Source organism: Patagioenas fasciata, chromosome 3 (genome assembly GCF_037038585.1).
Source record: "Patagioenas fasciata isolate bPatFas1 chromosome 3, bPatFas1.hap1, whole genome shotgun sequence".
NCBI lineage: Eukaryota > Metazoa > Chordata > Aves > Columbiformes > Columbidae > Patagioenas > Patagioenas fasciata.
This window is the reverse complement of record NC_092522.1, coordinates 54,931,402-54,956,138: the sequence shown is the minus strand read 5'-3', so window position 1 is coordinate 54,956,138 and position 24,737 is coordinate 54,931,402. Positions and strand designations below refer to the sequence as shown.

Sequence of the window (24,737 nt, the reverse complement as noted above, 5' to 3'; positions counted from 1 at the left end):
CACTTCTGAGACCTTGCCTGCAGCTGGAGACAGAACTGCAAAATAAATACTGTCGGAAGACAACTGCATCACTCTCAGGACATTCATGACAGGGATACCCCTTAGGATACAAAACACAGTTCGGGGAGAACAGCCTTGGTACAGCAACTCAGCTATTGGTTACAAAAGTCAACATTACAGCTTGGGCTAAATTTTTCAGATGCTTCTGCAGAAAGAGACCAATGACTCCCAACTAGCAATAACATTGCTTTCAAAGGGACATAGTAAAACAGATACAGACTATGACATGCTAAGGGAACTGTTCCTCTTTTGGTGAGTAATGACACATCCACTTTTAAGTGACCAGGATAAACCAGCTCTCCTGTTTGTTTTTGCTGAAGGCTGAGCTTCTTTCCACTCCCATGGACTCTCCTCCTTCCACAGCTTCACGGAAGCTGCTATCTGCCAAAAAGTGACAATTCTTTTTGCCTGCTCATCAGCAAGAAGTGTCTGGCTGACTCTAATCAGGCGACAGCCACTATTAGAGACAATGCAGTGTCTTCTGCTGTGCGCAAATCCTGACCCATTACAAGTGCTGTGATCACACCAGGTATTTAGAGCGAGAAGAGAGCTGTTGCTAAGCACAGCGGGTCTTTCGAAGGTTGCAGAGGACTGCAACCTGCAGCACCCCACAAACATGCTGGATAAGCACAGGGCAGCAATGCACCTTGCAGAGGGTCGTTAATCTCACCATTATTAATGTGTTCCTCAGCTGTGCTTTTGCAGCCTGGGAGCTCACACGTTAATTCTGGCAGCAGACTGCTGCTGTAGCTTTCAGTTAGCTCCAGCGTTACAGATAACCTGAGAACCTTTGGATTATCACTGCATTCAAAAGAGGACTCACAGCAGCCTCCTTATTAATCTTCTCTTGTGGCTAGAAGTAGAAGAAAGCTAAGTGGGGAGTAAGAGCAAGAAAAAAAAAGAAAAGGTGCTTTTGCTGTCCATTCTTATTAGCATCATCTTTTTTTTTTCTTTACAGGTTCTTTCCCTGCCTTCCTGATAGTGAGAAGACATGACCTAGTTGTATAGGCCACTAATGACTCAATATTGCACTTACAGTGGGGGGTGGAGGGGTTGGTCTCACTCAACTAAATTAATAAGGGCTAAATTCAGTACATCACAGATGCCATAATGCCAAGCATTAAAGCATTCAGTCCTGAAGTTAAAATCCAGAGCCCTGAATTATGCAGTGAGGTTCCCTGTGGAGGGTACACAAGTAAGATGACTGAAAAAAATGCTTCTAAATTGTAGACACTGCTCCAAGAAATTCTTACATATCTTACATAAAACATTCCCAGTGTAAAAAGCACCAACGATTTCTCCAGTAGAGGACGAGAGCATGGCATTCCCTTCCCTTTCCCTCTACCTTGCCCATATTAACATACCAATTATTATGCTGGACCTTACTCTTGCTCTTGTTTTCCTTCCTCTAGTCCAAAGCGTCATGAAGCAAATTTCTTTCGTGCGTACACACACAAACACGCGTACACACACAAACACGCATACACGCGCACACACACAAACTCTTCCTTCTCCAATCACCTTTGTAAGAAGCTTCCACAGTAGCTTATGCAGGGTTTGATTTGCTGAGCACTTTCTGAAAGAAGATATTGTATGCCTACCATATCAAGTTCTTCACAGATGGACAACAGAACATTAGTTAATTCATCTTGATCAGAGCAGCATGAGATCTGCTCAAGATTCAAACTTTTTGAGACTGCAAAGAAACATTACGTGTTAGAAACAATTACCTAGGTAGAACGCAAAGATACACTTCTGAGACAAGAAAACGCTCCATGTTTGCCTGTTTCCTCCATGTTCCTATTTTGGACATGACATTTTACGCTAACTCTAATATCTCTGCATCCAAGTTCACTCAAAGCCAGAAGAACTGTCAAGTTCTGTTTCTTTTCAAAGGGTGTTTGTAATATACACAGGTGGGTCTTATGGTGATAAAGCCATAGATACACATGTTGGTCAGTGCAGCCATAGAAAACACTTGCTTTATAAATGTACGGCTTATTCTGGAAGGGGATTCATTCTTCAAGCAGGCACTCAATATGCTATAAAGGACAGACACCCCGATGTGATATTATTTACCAAACTGACTTGGTTCCTGCTTCCATAAATGACACCAAGTGAGATCTCCCAACATTTCTATGGGCCAGGTCCTTGTTTTGTTTTCCTTCCTCCTCTTAAATAACGCACTAGTTTACACACAAACCAGGGCAGTACAGAACTACTACAGGAACTGTAGGAATCACCTGTGATAGTCTATGCCCTGTGCTATGTAAGTCAGAGCAAATGGCCGAAACAGGCTGTGCTTAAATCACAAGTTCATGGATTTCTAGTGGATGATGCATCAGACTGTGATCACATGAAAGAGTTCTCAACAGAATGAATTAGCCTTGAGCGCCTCTTCTAGGCATTCAAATTGAAACCCAGCAACACACTACACAAGAAAAGAAAGCCTCTTGTAGACAACCCACTGGAAATTACTGTTTTGATTTCTACAGAAATAAAACATTTTATATGCAAAAATAATACAACTATACAAAAATAAATATACAATATACAAAAATAAAAAAATAAAAAAATAAAAAAATAATCTATTTGACCTATTCCAGGCTAAAGTGAATCAGATGGTCTGTTGAATTCACAAGTCATGTTTATATTTAATAAGCTTCAATAGATCATGCCTAACAGTTTTAGAATACTTACCCATTACAATGACAAATGCAAAACTAGCCAGTGTCAGCGATGATCCACTGTTGATCATGTTGATGAGCAGCTTGAATAAAGGATATAGCAGCAATAATGCCCAGAAAAGCCAGTTCAAAAGTGTCCATGGTCGTCGGGGTGGCACTATAGGGACTCCTGGGTAGGTTCCTGTTCGGTAGTACACTTCCTGGAATGCATCCTAGTAGAACAAAGGAGGGCAACAATTAAATCCCCATCTGCCAACAAAACTGGCTCTTTCTGACTTTGATGTTCCTCTTTCTGCATGCCTGTAACCATGGGGGAAGGTCAAAGATCAGGTAATGGCTGGAAAGCTTGTACTTTGAAGTCAATGAAGGCACAGTAGAAAAAAAAAAAAGCACTTAAATTGATGTGTGCATCCTTTCTTTCTCCTGCCCTTAAAAGCCTGAAAAATGGCATGCCCAGAGAGTATATAACAAGCCCAGTAAAACAAGCAGGGCGAGGGGATATTCACTCCTGCAGAAATGTAGACATCACTGTTGAACCTTCTGCAAGGGCCACAGCCACTGGAGAAATACTGCTGGTAAGCCAGAGAAGTGTTTGGGCTGCATGTTGGGCAGTGGATCCTCTGATCCCTAATGTTTTCTCCAACCACTGCTTCAAACCAGCATCCACAGCCCTGTCAGAAAAGGTGTCCCATACTCCAAAGAACACGACCCTCTCCTGTCTGCTTCATCCCATAGATGCGGTCTTCTTCATCTTGTTCCCATGAGGCTCGCAGAAGGAAGTTCGGGTGCTGAACCTCTCCACAGACAGCTGAGCGTGCAAAAAGTTTAGAGTCTCTCACTGGTTTTGATCAAAGGACTCTCTCTTTTAGTATAGTATCAGGAAGATAATGGGGTGGGGCTTGGGTTTTTTTGTTTTATGGTGAGTGTTTTTTAAAGCACAGAAAACACAGAATTCAGCACTTTCCCCTAGAGCCCATATGGGTGACTGGCACTGCCCTTTAGCAATGTGATCAACCCAAGATAGCAAAGTGGGTGGGGGAAAAAACCCTTCCTTCTGGTTCAAAAGCAAATATTATCAATCTGTGTTGTCATGTAAAACTGGTTAATTAAGTCAGAATTAGACTCACATAAAAAGGAACCTCAGTTTTGTTAGAATGAAGTGCTAAATTTCTTCAAAGAAATGAATTCTTCATGACTGTTTCCAAAATTTCTGGCAAAGCCAATATTGTCCTAATCAACCACAAGAAGATTATTTCTACTATGTTATGATTTTACATCTACTTACACTCCAGCTGACACAGACAATTCTTTAATTATTTAATGGCAACTTGAGCAATTACAGGCTGCTACCATTTTATCTATTTCAAAGGGAACATTTAGCTTTAAAGAGATTACACAGTAATTAAAGCATTGCGCTCTCTTTATTGAGATTAGAAAAATCATGACTGTTTTGAACATGCAAGCTAGATTGTACTGGGATCATTATGGCCAATTAATTAGCTGTCTCGAACAAATTACACAGTGTATGAAGTTTTCTTTACAGTGCCTTGAGGATTTCATCTTGTGACTGGTTTAACACAAGAGCTACTAATCATCAGTAAATTGAATTCTACTATATACAATTAGGTTTCTGAATACAGGTCTTACCCAAGTTAAGAATTTCTGACTACTACTGGTATCGCCATTAGGGGGCCTATCACTACAGACAGCAAGACAGACTCACTTACAGCAAGCACAGCAGTTTTCTCTTTGTCGGCTCTGCACAGCAGTAGGGGCAGCAAAACCGTGCACTGCACCTCACCAAGAGGTCTGAGACAGATGGAAGAAATACACCATGGGCAAAATAATGTTCATGCCATCACCTCCACTACATGTTTTACAGCATTGTGGGGAACAGCTCTTCAATTCAGTTAGGACTCTGCACCATTCAAAACATTCACATTCCTTGCTGAAGAGATCTGTGGGTTGATCTGACTTCTAAGCTTCTGCAAGGGTGTTTATGGTACCCATCAGCATCTCAAGTCAGCATTTAAATCCACCACGTACCTCAAAATTTCCCTCACCCACACTAAGATCCTTTCATTCTCTTGCATACAGAGCTTGTTTTCAGTTTGTAATAAATCCCAACCACACACGTACCATATTCGGACACAGAAACATGCTCTGTCTAATGCCCCCACCAAATCTGAGTTACTTTAGACAGTAGGGTGCGTAATGCAGTGGGAGCAATCAGGGAACATCCATCACCTTGTGAGGCTCACTGGGTTCTTCCTCCCTGCTCCCACCAGGGAGGTCTGACTGCAGAGGTACGCCACCACTCTTCCACGAGGAAGCCCACAAAGGATGAGTATCCAAAAATATATCCTTTGTTCCCAAACACTGCAGTTCTGTACACTTCCCCTCTTCAGTTATGCTTTGCTAATTCCCTGGGGCAGTCCAGCATATATTTTCATGCCCTGTTCTCCATGGTCTCTTACAAGTGAGAAGAGTTAGAAGCTTGCTTTCTTTTTAATGGAAATTAAGATTCTCAAAGCAGAACCTCTGTTTCAGGCACTGAGGCTGTAAGGAGATGAAAAAAGAAAACAAACATGCAAGGACTAGCAGAGTTGTGACTATTATACTGTACCTTCTCAGACCAGGCACTAAGATGCTCAGCCCGATCCTTGTTACAGTCAAAGGGAATCTTTCTAGCCATGGCAGTTTAAAAAAAAAAAAAACAAAACAATAAGCAACCCGAATTGTACATTTGTCATAATCTGGCATTAACTGAGACAGTGCTGGTCGTCTGTGGAAGGACAAAATTCACCCCAGGTGAGGAAGAAGCACGTGGACATGGTGCTTTCTGTCAGCCTGGGAGGTACAGAAGAACACAGTGCCACTGTGGATCTGGCAGGGCCCTGTTCATTGCATTTGCAGCAGCGGATAAACGGGGGAATGAAGTGATAAGTAGCAAGAACATAAACACGCTAGATTCCCAGAGAGCAGTTTCTCAGACTGAGGCACATGTAACTGAGATCAGGCAATGAGGCAAAAAGCAACAGAACAAGCTTTTCTCAAAGAATCTCACTCTTTTCCTAATGACAATTAAAAAAAAAAAGAAGTCGGCTTCCTTCATGCCCACTAACTGCTGATTTCATTACTCAAACAGCTTTGTGTCCCTGATCATGATGAGTACGTGGCGCTCCAGCCTTGACCTCAGTACCTGTGGCACACACACCCCACCTAATAAATCACGCTACTAGAGCGTAATTCAGTGCACAGTATGTAAGTCTTGAGAACGTACCACAAAATTATGAAAATCACTGAGAATAAGCAATGGCACATGCAATCAGTCTGCAAAATAAAATAAGGGCTCAGTTTTTCAGCAGTGTGCATACCTTGTCTTTGAAACAGAAAGTGGAATGCTAAAACCAAGACAGACGAAGCAGGCGATGAATGCATATCTTGCAATGAATTACTTTCCTTTGTTACATTTTATCATAAATAATTACTGACTCCAAGGACACTAACCTGAAACTGAATTCATTGTTGGAAAAACCACTGAGGTAGCAATACTGCTTGTTATCTAACCTAAAATCCAATTATTTTTTTAAAGATGCATGGCAGAAAGGTGAAACAGAACCACATTTTCACCCTGCAGGTGGGCTTTCATCATCTCAGAACTCTTGAAGAAGTTGTCCCTGCTCTGTATTCTCCCAGTCTGATTTTACAGACATGAGCTTGTGTAAACCTGGAATGACTGCAATGAAATAACAGTTTCACTAATACAAAACAACTAGAGGAAGTGGAACATGACACCTTCAAAAAACAAAACAAAACCACCACCAAACCTAATAAAAACCCAACCAACCAAAAAATGCCAGACAACCAAAAAGGTTTTAATGGTTCCTGTACTTATATAGGAAACTATGGATTTAACCAACCCAACAAACTAAGTTGTTACAAAGAAAGCAGGATAGATGTGAGCTCTCTTTGCACTGGAAATAACTGAGTGTTTGTCAAAGAGGGAACAACAGAAAATACTTGATTTACTGAAAACTATGTAATAAGGGCTTCAGGAAAACAATTACCACATTCTCATTTGATTTATGTTCTTGTCTTGCAGATGTCTAAACACTTCTTAGGAATATGAAACAGGGCTGCAGAGAAAGTCACAGTAGCAGAAAGTGGACTTTTGCAATGTTCAGCAAAAGGACCATTTGCATTTATGTGCCTGCAGAGAGGTCACGGGCCCATGGATAATGTAACACCTTTCTGCAGAAAGCTGCTCGGGGTCATGTCTGAATTAGGAGGTACTGGCACAATTTACAAGAAGGGAGACCAGAGTGAAAGCAAGTAGATCTATAAGCAAGGTCTCAACATACATTTACTTTTCACATTCTCGTAAGTAATCTGCTTAGAGGGGTGTGAATTGCACCAGAAACAGTCATGGTTTGAAGCTCAGAAAGGCTAGAACACTGTCAACGCAGAAATACCAGTGTGGTGTTCTGGGTGGAGCAAAACCAACGGCACAGCAGAACTCTGCTCCCCAGCGAGAGGAAACCAGAGTGTAGCTATATTCTATCACTTCTAAATCTGAAGAGCTGCTGTATTCCAGTCTGAATACATAACTTAGATCAATTTACTGAAGCAAACTGGGCCGTCAGGCCCTCATGCCTTGCATACTCATGACTCCCACTGACTGAAATGGGAGTGCTGTGTGTATCCAAAAAGCACATCCCCCAATCATTATCTCTAATGTTCATAAGAACAAAACCCATGAGAAACAGATTCTGAAAGTCTGAATGATGCATGTGGAAGTATTTGGGGGGGAAAAAAATCAGTATGCATCTACAAACACACAGTCATTATTCTGCCTCCATCCTATGTAATTAGGAATCTTAAATGCACGCCTTCTATGCACACAATGTGAAAGCAATTTCTCAGCCTGTCCTGTTAATGTTGGATCTTAGCCTTGGTAAAAAAGACAGGGTGAAAGAAGGGACTAAAATTCTAATACACTAAAGCAAAATACACTTCATTCAGCCCATGAATTACTTCTTGAATTAGGAGGTGCCTTTAAGGGGAAAGAGGTCCTTCTACTAACAAGAAGGTATTTGTGCTTTTAGTATCCTTATGCAACTTTCTAAAGAAGAGTTTTAAAACTATGCCATCAAGGTTTGCTTAAGTTTTTGTCCTGTTGCTCTTCAAGTACCAAATAAAGTCAATGACTGACAGCATAAGACCAGTTTGTGTCTGGAGAAACAAGAACACTTATCACAGAAATCAAACAAACCAACCACCCCCAAGCCCCAAAGCAGGACGGCTACACATGCACACTGTAAAGGTCTACTAGCACTATAAATAACCAAGCACTAATTGTTCACAAGTGCTGTCTAGACAACAAACCCACCTTTTCTTGATACAGATTGTAGAGCCAGTTAGAACATTCCTGCTCATCTTCTGGGACTTCCTCTAGCGGAATCCGCCTGCCAGTGGTAAACAAGAGAAATTGAAGAATATTAAATACTTCAGCTCCCATGAACAGCACTTGTATTATACAGACAGGTTATCCATTTGACCTGAGACTCACTACATTTTCCACCTTTCTTTAATTTGTGGTAACAGCTCCCAGATCAGAAAAGCATAGTTTCCTTCTAGAGCAGGTGTATCAAACTCAAAGTAGTTACATTTACACAGTCCTAAAATTACATTTGGCCCTTTGAAGGCAACCGTGAGGCTGATGTGGCCCCTGGTGAAAATCAGTTTGATATCCCTGTTCTAGAGCCACCTTCAGTTTTTAGATGTATCAGAAATTCAGGTTTCTGAAATAGTAATGAATTACGTTTGAGTTCACTACAGCAACTGTCTAGATAAAGGTTTGCCATTTTTTGTTTCCAAACACAGGTTTTGGATTAATTAATTTCTTACCCCACCTATGGAGTTCAAGGCTGCATTTAATCAGGCAGGCATTAGAAAGAAAAACCAAACAATTCTCCTTACACCTAGGCTAAAACACGCTAGTATTTCTCAGGTAGCATTTCCAGCTCCTATAATTTTTGTTACCTGCAGCTTGGTTGGATAATTTCCAGAAAAGTGGCTTCTATCACTGAAAAACCCTCTATTGACAAACAAAGTTTTTGTTACTTTATATGAATTTTGGTCAATAATGCTGTGACAGAAAAAAAATCCCCATCACCTTAATTTAGGTATGCTAATAGCAATATTTAACAATTGTACATTTTTCAACATAGCATATATTTTAATTAATATCTGTTCAGAGCAACACCAAGCTAACTTCCTTCAGCACAGCACTTTTGACAGTCAGGACACTCCTATTTGCAGTTAATAAATTAAGAAGTCTGACACTACTGGTTTGTTCCATTATCTAAGCAAGTCATAAAATGACTAACATTAGAAGTCAATACAATTTAAGCAGAGACAAACAAGGCCATCCAAATTTTGCAAACTTCTACTGAGTGCAACACCTGCAGCAGTGCAGTAAGCAACTGTGGAGGATTTTGAAGAACATCTGTGACAGTCCCTAATTAATTGCCAAAATAAATTTCACCATGAGGTTCACCCTGTCTGTAAGAAGTGTTCAGGAAGCTCAAGAGGACCAATGGGCAAACAGCTAGCCTGAGTTAGGAGAAACAATTTCCATGCTCTGCCAGACGGACTTGCAGCAGGCTGGAAGGGTGTGGAGGGAGACGCACCACAACGCCTGTGGGAGGAACAGCCCGCACAGACAGGACCAGCTGCTCCTCCATGTACACTGGCCAGCCAGGCCACATCCACCAAACACAAGGCCACTAGGCTGAGCCACCCATGAGAGCCAAGTGGGAATGCAGACTCATGTTGCATCCATGAGGAATCAGGAGAAAGTTTCTTTTGACCCTTGGGCAAAAAGAGTTCTGATGAAAATATTTTTTTTCAAACAGGCAGAAAAGGGGTGATAAGAAGAAAAGGTCACCCTACTCCATGTCAGTACCCAAGATAAACCAGCTGGAGCAGGCAATTATACATATAAAGGGGTTATGATGAACTCCTGATCACTTGTGGGATTGCTCCTATGCTCCAACCCTAAACCATCACATAGCCTAAGTGCCTGCAGCAGGAGTGCTGCTGGTAGAACCTGGTCTGGATACAAGGGTCTTGGAACTGGCCCATTCCCATTAAGATTATGGGAAGCCATTGGGCTATGATTCATCACTTAGAGAAACATCAATGGTTCAGAATCCAGGTAATTGTTTTTTCACTGAACGACCCTGTTGTGGACTCACCCCAGCTGCCAACTAAGGATCATGCAGCTGCTTACTCACTTCTTCCCCCACGCCAGTGGGATGGGGAGAAGAGTCAAAAAAAGTAGAACTCATAGGCTGAGATAAAGACAGTTTAATAGGGCAGCAAAGGAAAATAAGAATAATTCTAATAATGATGATGATAATAATAATGGAATATTTGTCAAAAAGGTGATGCACAGTGCAATTGCTCACTAGCCACTGATCAATGCCCAGTCTATCCTTAAGCAGTGATCCCCCAGCTAACTTCTCCCCAGTTTATACACTGAATTTGATGTCACATGGTGTAGAATACCCCTTTGGCCAATCTGGATCAGCTGTCTTGGCTGTGCCTCTTTCCAGCTTCTTGTGCATCGCCAGCCTTCTCCTGAAAAGTCCTTGACTTAGTGTAAACATCACTTAGTAACAACCACAACCTAGGTGTATTACCAACATTCATTCTCCTACTAAATCAAACCCACAGCACTACGCCAGCTAAAGAAAGAAAACTAATTCTATTCCAGCCAAAACCAGGACAAACCCCCTTCTTGGTAGGAAGAGAATAACAGTCAAATCCATCAACAACTAACACCAAACAGAACAGTCCTGAGCCTGGCCTCCACCTGAGTGGGAACTATTGTGCCAGAGACAGGTGTAAAGCCACCCCATCAAAATACTTAGCAGGTGTTTCGTAGTGGCCAAGTGAGTGAAAAGAGGCCCCACTGTTGCTGTTGAGCTGACAAATAGACACACAAATGAATAAAGAAAATAACAAACAAAAGTTCCTGTAGACCTTTAGAGGGTCCTCACATATTTATAGTCACAGAACTTTGCAGGGAGCCTTCCCATCCCATAGGAGTTTTTATCTGCAGTTCTGCGAAGCCAGGTTGGTAGAGATTTGCTATCCATTATCTATGTTAAAACATTTTCTTATTTGTGCAATTATGATTGCAAGTACATACTCCTCTATGCCAAAAAGGAATAAAAATATGGATTACTTGCCTTACATATAAATCTGCATGATATTTCTTTCCATTTAGAACTCCCAGCAATGTTGGATTCTCATTATTTCTAAAATTGAGGGTAGAATCATAGACTGCAGAAACTGTAATAAAAAAAAAACAAGTTACATGGTTACTGTAGTAAAAGAATGGAAATAAAGTCATTCTTTCTCAGACAAGAAGCATATTTAAATATGAAGTCATCAACAATAGCACCATAGTTTGAGCTGTCACCAAGGTGAAGGTGACAACGGAATATTCAACATTCAGGTTTTAAGAAGCCAAATAATGAGTGACCCTTTCAGGAACTGCACCAGTAGAATGGAATGGTTTGCTCTTCAGCCTTGTCTCGCTTCTCATCAGGTGCAGAATGTTGGGCATAGGGAACACAGTTACAGTTTCTGGCAGTTAATATACCTGGGACATCCTAGGAGTCAAATGGTTGAAAAACTATTAGCTTTCTCAACTCACTGTGAATGACACAACTCCCCCCAGCATCTGGGTAAATAACAAGGCAGACACACACTTCATAAACAATGAGCAATGTACACAGTTTGACTAAGAATGGGTGAAGTGTGTGTGAGACACATCCTACAGCAAGATGGTTTTAATGCAACTATGAATCACCAGGGTTCAAAACAACCTCTCATTCATGTCCATTATTTGATAACTGAGGCACTTGCTATAGCATAAAGGCAGAGACAAAAGAACAGACCACGTCCTGTGTGAGCTGGGCTGCTGCTATGAAGACAGGCAGCTGTGAGAAACACACCATCCAAGTTCCACTGAACAAACCTGCAACCAAACTTTCAGCCTTGGGAAAACACTGTGTTTGCAGTTCAGAACCGCGTGGTAACAGTAAAAGTATTTGCGAAGGTTGATCATAGTTAAACTGAGACAGCATTAAGAAGCAGTTTCTACAGAAAAAGTGTTCACAGTTTTAAACCGCATAGTATATCAAAAGAGTTTCTTTGAACACATCCTTAGAGGCACTATTTTCCTGACATCACAAAATTACCAGAGCAATTAATTTTTGTGGCACTGAATCCAATTAAGCATAGTCATATGAATGCTAAGATCAATACCAGCAACAAAACTATTTTTTTTTGGTAACAAAAGTGACTAACTTGCGCTTCACATGTTGCTTACTGCATTTTAGGTTTTCTGCTCTAGCATTGAGCAATAATGAACACCACGAGAAACTTCATTATGAGAGCTCTCAACTCACCTAAGAAAGATTTTTATTACACAGAACAGATTTGCTTTTATTTCTTAAATCTCTCTAGCTAGGAAAGAGAAATATTGCTCGGTCACAGCACTGAGCCCCAGAAACTCACTGCAAGATTTGTTATTACAAAACAGAATTTGTAGCTCAGAACAGAACGGCCTGGCTTCAGCACTGCAAGGAAATCCTGAAAACAGAGGCCAAAACCCTGTCACTGCACACAGACTGTAACCCTCATTAACAACCCTGTTCTCTTCCTTCTACAGTTGGGTTTTAGCTCAAACTCAAAACTACAACATAAGCCAAAATCTACTTGAAGCACGCTACTCTCCATGTGCAATATAAGTAGGAAATTACTTTTTTTAAAATAAATTATCTACCTCCATTTTTAAGCTTCTTAGTGTAGGAGGATTTTACTAATCTACTCTAATTTACTAATCCAATGTAAATGAAGAAACACAAGAGCTCGATTTGGTTTATACAGGGTAAGTTTCTTACTTTATTCTTCAATAGCATGAAATTTTTTTAACAACAGGTACACAATAAAGGGAAGTATGATGTACACAGCACTTTCATCTTTTAGGAGATGTCTACATTTGAGTTTTGATGTGAATTGAGTGCTTGTTCAGGCATATTGGAAAATGCTTCTCATGTTCTGAAAAAACTACTGCAGAATTGGTGAGGAACATCTTTATGTGCTGGTGGCCACACAGAGAGTTTTCCTTCACTTCAGGGAAAAAAAAAAAATTCTTCCAGTTCCAGTTTGTTTGACATTCAGTCCAGTCTCTTTTAATATCACACTGAAATCTTGTGCAAAGCAGAGCCAAATCCAAGAACATGGTAGTGTACACACGAGTAAACAGACCTCCGTTATATCCAGATGTAAAATAACTGAACACTTAAGATTTTCCATTTTGAAAGTGCAGGAAAAACACAACAATAGAAGTGTCAAAGAAAAAGACTGCACAAAATTAAAATTTGTCAGAAAGCTTCCAAAGCCAAAGCAGCATCAGCGTGCGGTGTGACACACTGGAACTGTTTTCCATTAAATGTGTATTTAGTAATTACATAATTAGGACTGGTCACCTCATGGCTTTCTCATCCAACAGCTGAGCAGTACAGAAATATCATGTTCTAAACCAAGTAAAATAAGTAACACCTCAGTATCTTGAAAACATTACACCTGTCTCACTCCCAGACTAATTTAGGCAGCATTCGAGAAGCTTTGCTTCAATTGTAAAATAATTCATTTTCTCAAAGAACTTATCTTAAAACATCTTTTTCATGAAAAACAAGCACAGTTTAATATTTGGAAGCTTTTTCAAAGGCTCAGAGCAGATCATAACTGAAAAGAAAATTTTTCCAGTTGAATTGCTATTTTCTGATGAAAAATGCTAGTTTTTTGTTTTGCTTTCAAATCTCTCCCCAGTTTTTTTATATCTTTAACATTTTGTTCCTTGTACAGCATTCTGACAAAGAACTACATACTTAAGAACTTAATTTCTCAATTTTGACCTAAGAAATCTTTGGACTACATGGATTACATATCTAGAGAGAGTTTTTCTTATTTCAGCTGTCCTCCTGAATTTCATGCATTATTTTGCAGACGTGGTAGATTACACCACAATGATCATCTGACAAATCAACCTACAGGCAACGAGTATGCCTACATGAAGCTTCGCACTAGAACACGATGATCTGACATGAAGACCGGGAAAGGAAGGGGAAGAGATGGTGGAATTCACTGTACTGTTGGTATGACAGCCACCTTGACACAATCCTTTGATTTAATATTTCATTGCTCTGGTCATCTTGGTCAAAAGAACACTCATCCTCTCAAACGTGGTAGCTTGCTCAGGAGGATGACCAGGAACCTCACTTAACTTTGAAAAAAATCTAGGACTAAAGTGCAGCTCATGGGGAAAAAAAAGCCATTGTATAACCCCCAAACACTGTAATATTGAACTCCATAAGCACATCACCCTGGAATTTAATGTGTTCCCTCTAGGACAGCAGACCCTAGCATGTACAATTGGAGGAAAAGGCTGACAACCTGAAGTTATCTACAATCCATCATGAGGCACATTTTTAAATACAAGTCTTAACTAAATAAAAACAGCCGAAAGGAACTGTCTGGTATACAGCCAGGCAATAAAAGTAACTGTTAAATATATCTTTTGCAATATTTATGACATTCGTTTTTACTGTAAGTAATGGATGAGTGTTTTAGAAACAGATCTGTATTTATATTTGCTTTCATGAACAGGACAGTAGCAACTCTACAACCTAACAGCAATTTATTTAGACAGCAAACGGTTTTTGGAAATGAAGTTCCTGGGGACTGCGTCTGTACTATCAAACTGGGAGAGATGGCCACCACTGAACGCACTCCTTTACGAATCAAACTGCATGAAGAGATCTACATTTGTGAAAATAAGTCACTGAAAAGAATAGAATGCCATTACCACTTTTGAAGGACACGAGTTAGGAAGCAAGGTTCTTTACTTGTTATTCTGTGTGAAAGGTATTGTCCTGGTTTTGTTAAAAACAAGTTTATCTTTTAGTGAATTTACCTGTCAGCTAAAGCCTTCTTATTAGCTGCATTTTCCTGAAAAGCTAGATACATGTTTTGGTAGACATAGCAATGGAATACGAGGTCACTAATAAGGATGGATGTACATCTCGCAAGAGGGGCAATGAGAAACAGGCGATCAAAAACTGACCAACTAAGTAAAATATCCCATTCACGTGATACTTCATATAAAAGTGGAAGATCACGAGGATCTCGTCCCTTTTCCTTACGGCCGACATTAGGAGAGGACCTTGCGAGTCGTCCCTGTGAACTGAGGCCTAGTGAGAGACTGAATCCAGTTCCAGTTGGCTACAGAGTCCAGTCCACGACTTCAGGTGTCAGCCCTACATCTGCTGGAGCAGTTGCCAGGACTTTCCAGATTGGTTTTGTATATTTTGTATTATTTTCTCTATTTTTATTAGTAGCATTAGTAAAACATTCTTAATTTTTCCAACTCTCTTCTCTCTGTCCTTCTTTCCCTCCAAATTGCCTGTCCTTAGTGGGAAGAGGGGAGAGGGAGGGGCTGAAGGGGGAATGGGTGGTAGAGGGGGTTAACAATACATCTGCCACGGTTTCATTGTCATCCTGCAATCAAACCTCGACAGGTATTTTTTCCAAATATATCTGCTTATGCTGACAGATATGGCACCCACTGGTATGAAGGCAGTTTCACATGTATGGATGTTAAACAAACTCCTGAAGCTAAGTTTTTCAAAACAGATGGACTTGTCAGATTGATGTCACCAATTATGTTTCAAACAGACACAGAACTACTGCATCAGATAGAATTAAGAGCTGATACAAAGTTTTGAAAAGGACTGAGGTGTGATGACTACTATTGTGGGTGAATTACCTCTACAGCCAGAGCAACCAGTATCCATCCAGCCTACAGCACTGCAGCCTCGAACAGGCTGAATCACACCCCTGCCAGAAAGGAGGAATGAAAAACAGAGGAAAAGGAAATGCTGACCTCTGTCACACACAGCTTAGAATCGGATTGAAACATGTGGCTTGCTATGTCATGCTGCAGCTATCTCCCTTAGCAAGGCACTCCAGCCAGGCTCACCACCCCTTGTGGAAGAGCACAAAGTGTAGCAGCCAAGCTGCAGCCCGAGTGGGCTCAGGCAGCTCAGCACCCACCTCCCACACTCAGAGATGTGCAGGGACATCCCACTGCAGACTTGGCCACTGAAATGGATGTGAATTGTACCACACGAGAGACAGGTCAGCCTGCAAGAGTCATTCTAGTAGAACATTAGAGGTGTCACTGAGCTGGAGTTATGAACACTGATGCTGTTCAGAACAAGTCATTTGTGGCTTTAATAGAGGGATACAGTCACTTGCTGGGCCATAAGAGCATAACAATGAGACTCAAGTGGTTTATAGTGAACAACTCAAATAATATTATTTACCAATGTAAATATTCAAGAGGAAAAAAATGCCCAAATTATTACAGCATATAGCCTCTCCATATATTGACACATGTGGCAACATGTTACTACTTATAAGGTGGATACCAACAGTCAGTGCAGGTTAACAAAGATAAGCGGTCAAATCCTATCAGTATTCATGCAATAAAGGAATACTTTCTAGATAGAACTTGTATTTCCAGATTATGGACTGTCAAAACATCATGTTCTCTATTAAAAAAAAACCACGGGACTTCCTTGTTATCTGTACATATTAATGTTGCAAGGAGCTCTAAAAGTAAGATATTGTTTACAAAGGCCTTTCAAATGCTCTTCACCTGTACCCCTTCTCTCTACAAGAGATAATCACACAGCAAACCAGACAGTAACTCTTATTATCTCCCCCTCATCGCAAAAAGTTACGAGGGAAATAAAACAACATAACCAGAAGAATTTACAACACCTATCTGGGGTGATCAGCTGTTTCCCTCAGAGGTTTGTTGGATGGGTTTTTAAGTGATACAGTTTCAACAAAAACTACCTATGAGAAGTTTTGACACTCTGTGCTCCTCCTTGAACCCTCACAGGGAAATACGGGCTTCTTATTAGCCTCATCCTGTTTGGACTAGCAAGTCACAGCTTTTGGACTGAGACAGTAACATACAGTTCCCTAATTATGTTAGTATCTAGCAATTTCAGTCTTCTTTTTCTGAAAGTAATTCAAATATTTAGCATCCTAAGAAGTGTTACTGTAATGTATTGCAGAAATGCCCAAAACTTTTTTAAAAACTCACTCAGGTTCCCTAAAATTGTTTCCTTTTGAAACATTTTCCCACAAAGCAGCTATTTGTTTACAATCATACCATGTTTTGTTGTTTTACACAGAGTAGTGAAAAGAACAAAATCACCACCAAAATAACCTGTCCCTGATTCCCAGATCAGGGCACTTGCGGTCACACAGTTTTGACTCAGCTCTTCTTCAATGCCTCAAGTCTGCCTGCAGCAAAACAGTCATCCCTATTCAAAATGGAAGGATAAACTGTGCCCTTAAGCTGGATGGAGCACATAACTCACCTCTTCTTCACGTATCAGAAAAGATCCAAGCTATGCTATCCATTTTGAGGGTGGGAAGTTGCGGATGCCTGACAAGCTGCAACAGTGGTATTATCTAACCTGACTTGCAAGAGGATACATAGAAGAAACACGATAGCAAGACAGTTGACTGCAAAGCTTTTTTACAGCAGCTGTCCCAGATATGCCACATGAAAACACGTCTTCAAACACAAAACAAGTTTTGACATTAACTTCAGCGAAGCTAGAACATTTTCTTCTAAACCACTAACCACTTTGGCTTTTTTACAGCCTTCTAACAACATACAAAACTAACAAACCCAAAGATACTGTAGCAGTAAGGCTACTTAACACTATCTTTCCTTTGCTCATGAAGTCCACAGCAAAGACTTTGATGGATTTTATTAGTCAAAGCAAAATCACTTCAAAGGCATGTGTGCCATATTCTTACCGATGGCACTTTAAAGTTGGCAAATGCAAGTAACCAGAAGTAACTGTGGTATGCGGAGTTCAGAACAACATTAACAAAGAAAATCTTACTTATGTTCTATAATGTAGAAATAATTTCTTTATAAATTTTTCCCACATGTATCTTCAGTCGAGGCCTAGTCCCCTTTCCCAGCTCCACAAAGAACTCTAAAGAGAACATCTATACAGGAATTTAAAGCAGAATATTTTTTTTATTTTAAAATGGTGTTATTTGAAGCAGACATTTACCACAAGAAAATACTTAAGACACACTGCCTCAGATTCATTCACTAGTGCTGTATTTGCTTCATTTGGAATAGGATCGCTTAGAAAAGACTACAAAATATTATCCATTGGTAATGGGTGTGAAACATGAAACTTGAGATCCCCTGATATAGACTCACAGTAATGGAAACCAAAACAAAATTAAAAAACAATAACCAAGTTGCCCCAGGACTTTGTTAGTAAAACCTAATCTTGAATTTTGCAGGCTAGCGGAAGAAAGGTCAGAAAGGGTCCCAGGGCATTTTAGTTAGCTCATATGCTACAGGGAAAAGAAGAGCATGGCAATGTGACAGCAGTTAGATGAAATAACCATTTAGCATTGTCTTTGTGACTTTCCTTACCTACATTTCTCAAACACTGCACAGTGACAGCAAATCCTTTTGTTCGTGGCAGCAGGTGATACTTGAGCTTGGGCAGGCCTTTGGCTTCAGCTACCTGCATGCTAATCTGGTGCTTCTGTTCTGTGAACCTTGTGCCCTCGCAGTGAATGAGGAACTAAAATCAAGAGAGAACTACTGTTAGAAAGCAGCTCAGGTCTTCTACGTGTCTGACCAGAGGCCTCTAATTCCCACCAACACCGCCCAAATGAACACTGCTAGTGGGGACAGGTGTAACCACATACATGTGTAGGTAATTTAATTGCCTTGGAGTTAAAGAAAAAGTCAAAACCAAATCCTTCCAATTGCCCTCACCCATCCAACTTGTCATACTTTGGTTGGAACTCTAGCCTTTAGGCTTCAACATTTTCTGCTACTTGCTACCAGAATGACTTGATTTCTCTAAATGAGTCACTCTATCTCTAACGAGATGTTAGAAAATACTCAAAACATACCTCCTGTTGCAAATCTCTCACCGACAGTGAGGTATTTGAGTGTCATGGTATCTAACACTTGCTAAGTGTCTAAACCAAACACATTTCTAGGAAATGCTTCACTGCTCAGCTTGCTTAACCTCACTCCAACCCCATTCATTTCAGTGCGGCATGAGGACCAACTGTAGACAGTAACTTTGGTGCCAGTGACTGAGCTGATAACAGATGCAAGGCAGTAGATGGACAACTGAGAGCCTTATTCCCTTATGAACGATACAGCAGAAGTGCTCAGACATGAACGATTACAATTTTGCCACTGGCAGGCAGGGGAGAGCAGACAGATCTTTGGAGATTTACCACTTACTCATCTGCTTTCTGCCAAGCCTAAATGCAAACTAACACATCAGAGAGCATTGTCAAATTGCACAAGCTAAGTTCTCATAACCCACAGCAATGATTTAGCCAACAAAGACAGAGAAACTGAAGAGAACTAGCCAGGCAGCTCCAGTTCATCTAAGAGCACTTTTACTCGTGTGTCACATGCACAATGTTAAACAGCTAGATGAAACATACAGAAGTTGATGAGAAAATCCTTCTGGCCCACTTAGCATGTTCTGTCTTTCTACCTTCCAAAGTGCCATTGCTATGCCTTTTGACATTATGTCACCATACCAAGGCAAACTAAAACTCCACACTTCAATAATCCCAGGTGTACATCAACAACTGTCTCGTTCTTACTACGCGTATAGTTCCTTCATGGTACTCACTCTACAGCAGTATACAAAATATGGTGGCAGTTTGCACTCACCAGTTAGAACTGAGCTGCCTGGGTGTACAGAAAGGCATTCAACACCATTAAAGACTCACAGAGCACAGGCAAATGTCTCTGAGAGAGACTGGAACTAGAAACCAAGAATTGTCCCTTTGTGAGGTAGCCTGTTGCCTGGAAGTCATTTAATTGTTTTTCAAGCAGAAAGCTTAGTTTTCATAGCTGAGCGCTCATTTTTAAAATGACAATTAAAAAAAAAAAAAAAAGTTTTGTTTCAGTGAATGACAGATACGGCATATATATCTTCACTGGGAAACCACTTCTTCAGCAGTAGCTTCCCTTGTGAGGCCACTTCACGTATCATTTCCTTAAGTGAATCCCTCTCTTGCCATCATGAGCTCACAAGAGCTAGTATTTTTTCATTTCTGAGAAAAAATTCCCAAGCTTTTCATTCCCAGACTAGGAAATGCCAGGCAGGCTCAATACTAAAAAATTATGGTGACACAAAAAGTAACACTTCCCTGTTACTGAAAGGTGACAACAACCCTCTAACTGTAACACAGCTGATGGCCCCAGGGGCCACTTCTCTGACCAGGTACTCATCTGTGGCTTCCACTTCTCCTGGGCCATGTCTGAACCAGCTCCTTCACAGGAATGGCAGAACCACACGGAAATGGAATGAGAAAATACTAGTATGAACTCGGCAATCTAAGGGGAAAGTGGAGCTTAGGTAAAGAATACAGCAAATGTGTTTCAATACGACATCGTCAAACGCATCTGTTACACTTCCATGAACCTCTGCATCTACCCTTCTCCAGCTCCTGTATTTAGACGACTAGAAAGTTGATTGAATGGATCACAGAGAATGGATCGCACCACCTCACGCTCCACTTGTTAGTCATCACTTACCCAAAAGTTTTCGGGGTAGTCCCGGAGATTCAGCAACTTCTGCATGACTGTTTTCCGATCTTCGTCCCACTTACGCTTGCAGAAGACTATCTCTAGAAAATACCACATCCAGCCAATGACAGGCATGTAGGAGAGCTCCTTCTTTGCAAGCACTTTGGCACTCTGCAAGACAGAGTCAAAGTAAGTAAAAGAGTTACACCACTTAGAGTTCTCTGTGGGTACTGCACATACACAATTAGACACTGATCTATTGATTCATATTTACCAGTCTCAGTTTTAACACCAGTGCAAAAACAAAGCAAACAAAAAGAAGTTTTTCTCATATGACAGAACACTCAAATCTAATCTCAGATATCTGCATGAAAGAAGGCTTCCAGACTTATATATATATATGTATGTGTGTGTGTCTATCCTACTCAAACCCTGAAATCCAAAACACACACCAAATTACTTCAGAGGAATCCATGCAAAAGACCCAAACCACATAACACAAAATTATTAATTCATTCAGACCCCTGGCAGTGGAAACTCAAGTTCCTTTAAGACATCTTGCAGCTATATTTCTCCCCAGAGCTGGGCCATCTAACCATGACAAAAAAAAAAAAAAAAACCAAAAAAACAAACCACCAAACCTATTCTGAACGAGAAGCGAAGTCCCAAAGCCACTGCTGTACAACAACATATTGATGCATACACATGGTTTACTAATGGAAGAAATCTGAAACAACACTAGAAATGACAACAACAATAAAAATACTTCTTTTCTTTTTGGGTTTCCTTATAGAAGCACAGAAATACTTAAACTAGTGAATTTCTGTTCAAAACATGTTTCTGGAGTTAAAAAAAAAAAGCAGTGTTTCTGTCTCACATGTGTGAAAGACAACTAAGTGCTCTGCTCAGACCCTCTACAAGAAGTCTATGGTTTATCAAGCATTCAATAAGTTTCAAATCTCAAATCCCACTCTAAACTTAAGTCTGAGATCACCTCAGACTGACATCCCTTTGTGCAGAAGAACTGATTCCATTTGTTCCTTTCCTGTCTTCCAAGCCAGCCTGCCTTGGTAAGCTGTTTACATTTCACTTTGTTATTTAATGAATAAAATAGCACATGTGCGTATGTGTGTGTGTATGTGCGTATAGAAATTGTTGCTTCAGCATTTCCTGAAAAAGAGTGACATTTTCTTAGAGGATACCTGGAGCAATTACAGTCCAGCTTCTATCAATGATATCACTATAAGCTACCCCATCAAAGTGCTCTGCAGATGGGTTCCAGGACATCACATTTGACTAGTAGGGATTATTTACTGGTAGAAATTACCATGAACAGAAATTGTTTGCTTTTATTTTTTGGTCACTGTTGTTCATTTTGTTACTAGGGGAAGAGACTTGACCTAATTCTTTATCTCAGCTCATTTCTCTCATCCGCTCTTCTTCCTTGAGAAGTAAAATACCTTAAATAATTAATCTATCTAAAATTTCGTAAGACTAGAAGGCAAGTGCGCATCACATAGCTTCACTCACAACGGTTACACTGAAGCAAAGCAGAAGACGACATGAGAAAACTCCATTTCTAAGAATGCAGGAACCATCTCCATCAGACAACTTAACACTTTGTAATAAACGGCTCTCTCTTAATCAGCGGGTCCAGATCAGGACTCCAAGCTCAGCTCTCCCACCAGAGCAGCCATAGGGTTCCACACCCTTTTTGTCAGCTCAAATCATGGTTGGACATTAGCTCTGACTGTATGGCAGCTGCAACCCTGAGCCCAGCCTCCTCTTCAGCCCCCCAAACTGGCCACCAAAAGACAGTCACTCCTCCCACTGCCTCCTCCCCCCCCCATCACTACTGTTTTTCCTTTTCTCAGTTATTCTTAACAGAAGTAATTTTCTGATTTCCCAAATGAATGTAAATAGTTCTAGCATATAGCTTTAAAAGCCTCCAAACAGCACTTTTTCTTGTAGGCCATGTACAGTATAGCTTTCATTCAAAGCGCACAGACCAGTTCATATATTTTCTTCCATTCTTCTCGCCCACAACATGCCTGAGGAAGACAACTGATCCAAGGCTTTGCCCCAAGAAACCCCAAGAGATGCAAAGTGATTCTAGCTGAGCAGGGAGGGCTGGAACCTTAGGGAACTGCTGCCCACCTCAGCCACAGCCTCGCACGAGCCTCTGCACAATGATGCAAACAGCAACAGTGCCACCCCCAAAAAACTGAAAAAATCCCACGCTCTTAATTTACAGTAAGTGTTCAGTATCATAAAATCTACTATAAGGAAATGTACATGTGCTTTGCATGGAATGTACAAGGCCTCCGGAACACATAGTCAGAAAAGAGAACTTAATAGTTTTCCCTCCTGGACTTTTGAACACAGGAATCCCAGTCTGAAAAGCAAGCTAAAGTAACTATTTCACCACAGCTATTTTCTAATGTTTTGCATCTTTTAAAAAGCATATGAGTTAAACAAGGGGGAGAAGTTGCCACCATTTTTTCCCCTCCCAGTGAAACAAAGAAATGGTGTTGTGAGCGAAGGTGTCACATAGCGCAGGTACAACCACAAAAGCAGAACAGGTGTTTGAATCCTTCCCCAGGGCACGTTCTTATCCACTTTCTGTGCCAATGCATCTTTAAAATTTAAAAGTGCTCTTTTAAACACGTGAGTGTATGTCTCCTTAGACGTACATAAAAAGGAACTGAATCACCTTATGCTATTTTGTGCACCCCATCTACCGTAGAAGGAAGGCTAATGACACAGAACTAATTAGAGAAAGGAAACTCTTTAGTGTCTCATCCTGGCAAGACTGCTCTCACGTGGGAGGAATACATCAGGCCTCCCCTCAGAAGCCACCATCTCTCTTACAGTAACTAGAGCTACAATCTGTTCTGTTTCAGTCATCTACCCACACACAGCTCCTGTGTAAATACTCAAGAGGAAAAACGCAGGTCTAGTTGACTTCAGCCACTAACTTTTCCTTTACCAAAGTGATTTGGTAAATAAGCAACACCCAGCTCTAACGCTTAAATTCAGCTTTTTTCAACAGATTCCATTTAGAAGTGTGGATTTATTCCACATACGCTGCCTTCTTGAAGGAAGTAAAACATTTTCAGTGCTCAGAACTGTGCAATTCCAACAGACGTTTCATGAAATTACCACTGGATGGGGACAATTTATATACAGGAACACCATTTTAATCCAGGTTAATTTATTTTGGCCAAGTTTGCTCAGATGGAAATGCCTATGCATTTCTCCTTTTGTGAATGACTGCACTAACATCACATTAAAAAAAATAGCTTTACAAGCTTACTTTAGATGCATTTACACAGTTATGCTGTCACAGAAAGAAAATCTTGATTTATGTATCCAGGTTCACTTATTCAACACCTCTTGATCACAGAATGCAATAAACAGCATGAAATCAACCTGCAAGCTGAGGATGTCCAACAAAATTTGTTCAACAGTTTCAAAACAAATTCATTGTAGCTGCAAACCACTAACAGCAGCAATTTGCCTGGTAAGTGATTTGCTCTCCAGGCTGCCCTCAGCATTGACATACTTTTGATGATTCTGTTTGCTCTATTTTTTAAATATAGCATTCCTTCCTATTATACTCTCTGGGACATCAAGATAGTAAGATATTTTGCTTTAGTCCCTCAAAACCATGGTTCCAGAAATTTAGTTAGGCTCCTAATTTCTACTACTTCATATTGAATAAGACTTTTCCGTGTTGCTAAGGTAACACAGCAATATTTTAGAGGATGTAAGCCCAAGTATATGCTAAGATGCCATGTTAAATACAAATAATAATGTAGTTTCGGCTGCCTACATGAACAATTACATAACTTCTATTAATATATTAAAAAGCACAAATGAACTACTGTGTTCACACACCTATCAGTCCCATACAATAACCTCGCAAAAGTCTCTTCTCACACCCATACTTGACGCCATGCTCATTTTTTCCAACAGCAAACTTCAACAGAAACAACTCTTAATAAAATTTGGGTTTCCTGGCATATAGAGCAGATAGTTACGGTTAAAAATTATTACATGTGCTTAGCAATTTTTAATGAAAAACTTAAAGCAAAATAGTTAACAACTAGTTTTTCATAATGAATTTCTGCCTTGTCTACCCTGCCAAGGAATAAAAAACTATGGCCTCTTCTGGAAATGCACTTCTTTTGGTGCCAATATAAAGAGCCATTTTGAAT

At 40.4% G+C, this 24,737-nt stretch overlaps 1 protein-coding gene across 3 annotated transcripts in view; it reads right to left on the bottom strand.

Moving 5' to 3' along the window:
• The window catches only part of AGPAT4 (1-acylglycerol-3-phosphate O-acyltransferase 4), a 92,730-nt gene that overhangs the window by 7,763 nt on the left and 60,230 nt on the right, over positions 1–24,737 (bottom strand). For all 3 annotated transcript variants that reach the window (XM_065835395.2, XM_071806368.1, XM_065835394.2), the window contains 5 exons: positions 20,527–20,688; positions 18,379–18,532; positions 11,009–11,111; positions 8,140–8,215; positions 2,761–2,959 (listed from right to left, as the gene is read on the bottom strand). In XM_065835395.2, coding sequence (XP_065691467.2) covers positions 2,761–2,959; positions 8,140–8,215; positions 11,009–11,111; positions 18,379–18,532; positions 20,527–20,688 — 694 coding nt within the window. The remainder of the gene's footprint in view (positions 1–2,760; positions 2,960–8,139; positions 8,216–11,008; positions 11,112–18,378; positions 18,533–20,526; positions 20,689–24,737) is intronic.